At 40.0% G+C, this 8,257-nt stretch overlaps 1 protein-coding gene across 1 annotated transcript in view; it reads right to left on the reverse strand.

Moving 5' to 3' along the window:
• Positions 1 to 5,685, reverse strand: part of LOC306637639 (limbic system-associated membrane protein-like) — a gene marked incomplete at its 3' end in the record, with an annotated part of 331,295 nt that extends 325,610 nt beyond the window's left edge. The window contains exon 1 of the mRNA XM_079100426.1: positions 5,011 to 5,685. Within this exon, the coding sequence (XP_078956552.1) occupies positions 5,011 to 5,165 (155 nt within the window). The 5' untranslated portion in view covers positions 5,166 to 5,685. The remainder of the gene's footprint in view (positions 1 to 5,010) is intronic.
• Between the last annotated feature and the right edge of the window lie 2,572 nt (positions 5,686 to 8,257).

The raw sequence follows: 8,257 nt of genomic DNA on the forward strand, positions 1-8,257 counted from the left end.
CTCTGGAGGTAGAACCCAGGGTGTGTTTTAACAAGGTTTCCATGTAATTTAGACAACACTCTCAAGTTTGAGAAACACTGGCCTTAAAAAAGAGTTCCCTAAAGTCTAAACAAGTAGCTACATATGGTTGGAAAACCACTGATGCTTTCTGCTTGTGTAGTGCTTTGCATTTCAACAAACTTTTTTTACTTTACCTCTTGTTATCTTCTTAAAACAACTCTATAGAGTAACTAAAATAGATAGTTTCAGCATTCTGTAAATGAAACTGCAGCTCAGAATAATTCAGGGATTTGCTCAAAGTCATAACACACAAGGATAGATCCAAATTTAGAGGCTAGGTCTTGTGAATCTTGCAAACTAACAGGGAAGACATTCAGAGAAGAAGAGGGCACGTGGCTATACCACATAGCAAAGGCTAAAGGAGCAGTATCTCTCAAGTTCAGGTAATGACAGGGAGGGACCAGCACATTCAGGCAACTTCCTATCAGGTGAGTCACAGCTGTTTGTATTTGGAACTCTCAGACCACAGTAAAATGCATTAATCCTTTTAGGCCTGAGTTTGCTGTTACATGGAATCAGGTTTGAGAAACACAATGCTCAACCCTCACCCACGGACTCCATGGCTGAGTCATGGCCTTTGGTTGTTCTCTCCACATTTCTACAAACAAGTCATCTAAAGTCAAATGAAACAAAACACAAAAGCCACCTTTACTAGGTAGTGTGTATATGCACACTTATTCATGCATTCTGTATTTATGGAAATACAAATAACCACAATTTGCATTTGTCCCAGGAGATTTGCCTGCTGTTGTTTCCTGGGACATAATGACAACAAATGATGTAAATCACAGGTACATAAACATTCTTTAAGAAAGTGTATATAAAATGTCATATTCTCAGATGATTAATACCATGTTATACTCCATTTTTTACCACATGTATTCAATACAGGATTTTAGGGGCAATGAATGATTCTTTGTATCAGTGATGACCAGTAAATTTTGATTAGCTTTAGTGATACAGCTACAGAAAAAGAAAACTTCATAATTCTTACTCATTTGCCCTATAGACACAAAAAGTTTGTTTTCAAATGGCAAACAATAAGTAGTAGAAAAGTCACATATTATGCCAGGAGTTTGTATGAGTATTGATACTTTCGTAGTGCATGTAGGCATTGTAGATGCCTTATAGAAAATAAACCATTTTTCCCTTGAAGTTTGCACAGAATCTTCACTTTTACTGTCAAATGATCACATCCTTTTTGGTTGTTTCTTCTTTCCCCCCTTAGAATAGAAACAAATAGGGAAGCAAAGATCTAGAATTTGGAAAAACTACATATTAACTATACTTACTAGGTATATTTGCTTTTAAAATGTTACCATCATAAAAAGTTATTTTAATACCCAGGAAACATTAAAGAGGGTCCAATGTGTGAAACAAAATCTCAATACTTCTAATTTAAAATATTTTAAATCACAATATTGTGAAGTTACTGCATTTTTATCATATGTGTATTTATGCTGTGTCCACATATGTATGTACATGTGATATTTACAAAGTATACTTTTGAACAGATGTATGATAATATAATGCATTATGCAACTGGCATGGTCCTTGGGATCAAGTATTTCATGATTATCTTTTCAGACATATGGTGCTGATATTGAAAATAAGATCAGAGGGATTATTAAAAGTAAAATTCAAAGTAAGTTTTGGAATACTTCCTATTTTGTCTTATCTTTAACTTATCAAGAGAACTACATGATTTCAGTCCATCAAGATTAAGCAGGAGCCAAGTCTCTTTGGGTGCCTGTGCACAAGGCTAGAGATTTGGAAGAACCAGTGTTAGAAATTGACCCAGTAAGAGATGAACACCTGTGCTCGTGGGGTTGCAGTGAGGTAGGTGTGCTCCATTTAGAAAAACACCTAGGCTGCATAATGAGTAAAGTCCTTTGGATAAATGTGTTGGGCACTTTTCTGTGAATTATAAATGTAGATAATTGCTCATTTCATCTAAGAAATGAGCCCCAGGTACTGCTGCTACTTCTACTAGTCTGTGGATAATACGTTGATTCTTCACTGTTGGGTAGAACTTAGTATTATTTTCATTAATTCTTTATAAAATTTCCCTTAAAGATCTGGAATCTCACCTAAGAAACCATCAGGTTAGCTGTATATACATAACTATCCGTCTTTCCCTCAAGTTTTATTACCATAATTCTATAGTTTTGTTTTTTTTTTTCCAAAAGGAAATGAAAGTTTGCAAGATTAAAAATACACCCTCCTATCATGATACACAATTCTTAATATAAGATCATGATTATATAAAAGTGAGCATCAATTCCCTTACAAATACATTTTACATGGAAGTAAGGCACTGAAGGCAAATGTTTTGGAGACAAGTTGGCCAAACTTCTGTCACTAGACCACCAGAATTACAAACCTCCTTTGTCTCCTATTGCCATTTCACATTATTCAGGGCCGCAGACTCACTGAGAGAGGATATTTTTTTCTCTCCTTGCCATTTCACTTTCTCAGTGCCAAACAACTACTGTGGCTTCCAAATGAATCAAGTTCTCTCCTTCCTCTCCTCCCTGGAAACTCATACTCCCAGCAAAATGTCACAAATAAAGTGGAAGCATGCCTTTCCCAGGCTAGACTTGTAAACAGAAAGCAAGAGCACCATTCTTCAGCAGGAAACTGACCCAAAAAGCTTACTGGATCCAGTTAAAGAGATTGAGGCGAAGGTCAGCTTAAAAAAAAAAAAAAAAAGGAACTCTCTTTAGAGTTACTTCTGATAGAGCTCCATCAACCCAAAAATAAAGCCTTGTCCAAGGCAAAGGAAATTAAAAAGAGGAAAGGGCATGATAGGTGAGGCTTAGGGAGGCAATGGATTCTCACAGGTGACTTATTTGCATGCTGTTTATCTTCTCTTTCCCAGGAGCTAACTGGTTCTATATTTATTCTCTTTTCCCACAACCCCATTTCCACACTGTAATATGTATGAAAGTGTAATATTTTTAAAAACTCTATGTATCATATACAGATATGTATGTAGTGAGACCACATCTCCTAGATTTGGATTTCAATACTTTTATTATTCTGAATTATCAATTATACGTTTATCTACCTCTATGATAACTATAGCTTAAGATACAGTGATTTGACTTAGAAAGACCTTACAAAGTTCACCAACACTCAAATTAAAAACTTGTACATTCAAGGTATTCACTTTTTTCATATTCAACCTAGAAAACTGAAAAATCCTACCACTAGATATAGCTTAAATTTATGTAGTTTACTAATTACTTCACTAATAAAGGGTTAATGATGTTAGGGAATATGGATGTTAGAAGTTGAGATGGCATACTTGTGTGTTTGCAAAAACACTTTCTGCATTATGTCCAATCCCTTTGCAAACAGATAAATTACTCTATAAATCTTATTGCTCCATGAGGATAATTCATACATGCAGGTTTACCAGGCTGGAGAGCTACATGGGAAAATCTTCTTTGGATAGTATGATCTTTGGGATTCATAATCACCCAATATTCAGGAAATGAGTACTTATACATTAGAATTTCCTTACTTTTTATAATCTGGGACAACACATTTACACACAATACACATACACACACACACATACACACCATTTTCTTCTCTAACAAGGCTAGAGATCCCAAAGCAGGACACTCGGTGACAGCCAACCAAATTTATTTCTGAGAAAAGAAAAGAAAACTTTGCTGCTGTAGGCAGCTCTGCCACAGAACTGCTCCCTTATGCCCCAGGGTTTATGCACTATCAGCTCCTTGCACACAGATTAGAGGTTTATTTTCTATCACATACTGTTTTTTATTGCCACAACCAGCAATATTAGCTAGATAGATAGACCGACACTAGGTCGTTTTATTTGGAGGAAATGGGATTTTAAAAGATCTCCAAGGAGAGCATTTTCTTCTCTTTTTCTTCCTTTTTTTTTTTTTTTTTTTTTCTTTTTTAAAAAAGATCATCTGCCAGAAATTCAAGTAAAGCTGAAAAGGAAAGGGTGGAGGGAAAGGAGATAAGAAATACACAGGAAAAGCAGTTTGGAGCTTTTTAGAAATAGAATAATGACAATGACAAGGTGCCATTGAGTCCCTCTAGTTCACTGTCCCTTATAGAGGTCGAACTCCCAAGGACTTGGGACTCTTCTTTTCCAGATTTCAATCCCAAATTATATTTCAGAGTTTGGCAGAGCTACACAAAGATGAGAGTTTGAAGTCAATAATCATTTTGATTATGCCAGGTTAATTCTCTCACAACCTCTGAGCTTAACACTTATATTCTTAAATGCCAGCAATTGGGCAATATTTTTTCTTCTCCTCATTCTTGTGGTGATTTCTAACCACATTCCAAAAAAGGCTCAGTAACCAACAAAAGTTCTAAGATTGATTTATTTCCCTCGGTGTCAATTAGAACATCTTTACAGGAAGTCTTCTATCTCTGAACGACTGCTGGTGCTGGTGCTGGCAGACTGAGCCTGGATGTACTATACACACACACACACACACACACACACACACACACGCGCACACACACCGGAGAAGCAAGGAGAATGCAGTACCATGTACCACTCTTTGAGAACCATAATTCAACAACTCTTCTTTCTGAATTAAGAAATGTCAACAAAACTCTAGAGTGCAGAGCACCAGCAATTTACAAAAGCAAGAATACTGCCCGAATTCCACTAATCCCATAGGTGAAGTTAGGCTTCCTTGATCAGAGAAACAACATCCAAAGAACCAAACATTTCACCAGCACCATTGGTTCCTGACAGGGACCAGAATTCCTTTGAATGTTGTTGGCTGTGCGACTGCCAGTCAGTGAAAGGAATACACACACACACACACCAGGAGCCTGCAGCATCGGCACGCGCACACACACACACACAAACACACACACACAGACAAACACACACACACACACACACACACAGAAGCGCGCGGGAGAAAAGTTGCCCAAAAGCCCTACCTGAGGATGGCCGTGTCCCCCTGCCTCACGGTGATGTTGTCCGTGCCTCGGTTAAAATCCACGCTGCGAACGGGCAGTCCTGTGGGAAGAAGGCAGAGCAATCTCAGTAGGACCAGCGGCAACTGTTTCCGATCGGGCTGAACTCTCCCGACCATCGTGGCCAAGGCGAGGTGCGGGTCCGCGGGGTGCTCCGAGGGGTGTGCGCGCTGCTCGCCGTGGAGAGGGGCTTTACTAACACCGGGCTGTCATCAACCGCCAAGGCAGGTCGGGCTTCTCCAGTTGTGGCCCCTTCCACTTTGCCACTCTCTTCACCCCCCCTCAGTCTCTTTTCCCTCTAAGTCTTAACAAAGCCCTCATAAAACACTAGCAGGGGTGAGGAGGAAAGTCCGAGGAACAAAATTTCAACAGAGAGTACAAATGCAAAACCCTCTAGAAAGGATGAAGAGAGGACTGCCAAAGACAGAGGTGCTTCCCTGGTCTCTCTGTGGCTGGATGCTTCTGTGCCAGCGTCGGAGCTGAGCTTCTTCCCTGTGTAACCCACTTTCCCAGGCCGGCGAGGGAGCCGGCTCCAAGCTGCCAGGGAGTGTAAAGAAACTGCCACGCAGCAGCAGCGGCAGCCCAGAGTCTCTCTCCCCCTCCTCCCTTCCTGTTTCTCCCTCCAGTCCTGGCTGTCTCTCTATCAGCACCTCCCCCTACCCTGCTGGTTTTCAACAGCCCCTCCACGTCATCCCCTTCTCCCTCCCCTCGGCGTGGCCCCTCGCTTTGCACAACTGCCCCCTTCAGCAGCAGTCAGCCTCAATGAAAGCCCGGTGTGCCTTTAGGTTGTCAGGACAACAGCTCCATCAGAGGAGGCCTGGCTGATTTCCTTAAGAGGGAATGGAGCACATGGGGACTGTTCAAGACAGAGGAGAAGGAGAAGGACTTAAGCCATAAAGGAACAGAAGAAAGAGTCCAGGAAAGGAGAAGGAAAGGATGAGGAAAGAAGGAAAAAGAGATAGGCAGGAAAAAGGCAAACCTTGCCAAATGGAGTGAAACAAGACTAGAAGGCATGGGGGTTGGGGTGCAAGTCCTGAAAGATGGGCTAAGGAATGAAAAACTGAGAAGAAACTTGACAGCAGAGTCAAATTAAAAATCAAAGTTGATTTCAAACTAAACATTCCTGGCAAATGACTTGTCATTCTCAAATCTTGTTCATTCTTTCCCTCTCTCCTGCACTTTCTATTATAGGATTTAAAAAGTTTTATTTTCTCTTCTTCCTTCATCCCCACCCCCTCTTAGAACCCCTTTATGAAAGATGGGTTGGAGACAATGCTGGTATTGAGTGGTGTGGGGTGTGAATGCTTGGCTTGTCTTTTCCAAGTGCCAGCCTCAGCAGCTGATCCCTGATCCTTAAATCAACCTCACTCTCCAGGAAACCCTCAGTCCCACACATGAGTGCTGGTTTTAAGGATTATTGTTCTAATGACACATTGCTGTTGCTACCCAAATTCCTACTGGTACTTGCTTCTCAAAATGTTCATATACAAGGAAGTGGATTTGTATTTCAGAGGCCTGTCATTTATAGGGAGACAGTAAGGCTGCCTACAGCAGTCTACTAAATGCCAGGCAGTCTACCGTCATTTCTCACTCCTCCTACTCCATGAGCCAAGCAAGAGATGAGGTTTATAAGGGGCCAACACAGTTAGTCCCTCAAGTGAGAGTCCCAGATTACTAGAGATCTCCCTCAGTACTGATGCTGGCATTGAAAGATGGGTTGGACCAGCCAAGGACTCCTTTTCCTCCTTTGAAATTTTATTTGAATAATAAAAGCATTCATGTGGTATAAAAACCAAATGGTATAAATTGCTATAGAATTAATTATAGTTGTCTTCCTATTACTTAAAAATGTCAATAGGTAGACAACTACAATTCCCCTATCTGGAAGCAACACATATTTCCAGTTCCCTATATACACAAGAAGGACAGAAGTTGGCACAAGAGTGGGATGAGGCATCGGGAAGAGAGGCTTCTTCAGACTTGGAGCTAGAAAACCTGTCCTCAGACCCTCAGAATAATCACACTTGATCTCTTTCTGGATTCTGTATTCCAGCAAGGCCCTTGCATGTAAACCTTTCCTCTGTGATAGCACAGACAGCTCTTAACGCCTCAACCAGAGATTGTGAGTCATTCCTATAACTTACTCTCACTTCTGAACAGGAGAATCTCCAGATTGGGAGTCCCCATTTTGTGCCTCCCTGTCCTGGACCCTTTCTATCCATAAATATTCCATCCACATTAGAAGAAAATAGATAAGACACTCATATACAAACACACACAAAGGTGTTTTCCTTACCCCTCTTATTTACACAAATGGTTAGCCAAGGACATTTGCAAATAAATACTTAAATAAAAGAAACATGTTTGGAAATCCTTATCAAACCCCACAAGCCCTAAAGAAGCACTCACTGTGCTGATACCTCCCTTGTCCCCCCAAATGATCAGATTTCTCTACAGCATTTTATCATTTAAAAGGTATATGAACTCTTACCAATTTTGTGAGGGAATTAAGAAATTTTGATTTTAGAAAAGATTTTGAAGGACTGGAATCCAAATTGTCACAAATCCAAGATTTATCAAGTCAATTTTGTTGTGCATTCATTTCATATAAATCAAGGTGTTCTCTTTCAGGACTTATAAGCAATTTCCGGTTGAGAAACCAGTGATGTTCCATCACTAATTTGTAACAGCTGTGGAAAACTTGGAGCCCAATTTGAGACAGAAAGAAAAAATGGTGAGATCAGTGGTTAGTTGAATCACAAACTCCATAATCCAGTGCTTCTCATTATCAATGAAAAATGAGTTTCAGTTGTCAACAAAAGATGCAAGGACTATATAACTCTCTGTAAAGATTGAAGAGAAAAAAAATACCCACTCTTCCCCTACCACTAGTTGACTTGACCATCCTTGATAGTCTTCTGACCTCTGAGAAATGAAGGATGACCTTAGTAAACAAAGGTTTAAAAGTAGCATGTATTCTTCATTTGGGTGATGTTTCACTAATGTCAGAAGGAAGGAAAAAAAAAAAAAAAAAAAAGATGCAAGGGACTGGAAGCTACTAGGATTATGTGTTTCTACTGATGATTCTATGTGATTGGGATAATTCTCAGTGGGATCCAAGATACTCCAGGGGAGGATTAGACATATTGAGAGTATGAGTACTTCCTCTTATCAGCGACTGGATTTTGTGTAAAGAAAGGAAGAGGTTTTT

The sequence above is a fragment of the Sciurus vulgaris genome, assembly GCF_902686455.1.
Source record: "Sciurus vulgaris genome assembly, chromosome: 10".
Taxonomy (NCBI): Eukaryota; Metazoa; Chordata; class Mammalia; order Rodentia; family Sciuridae; genus Sciurus; species Sciurus vulgaris.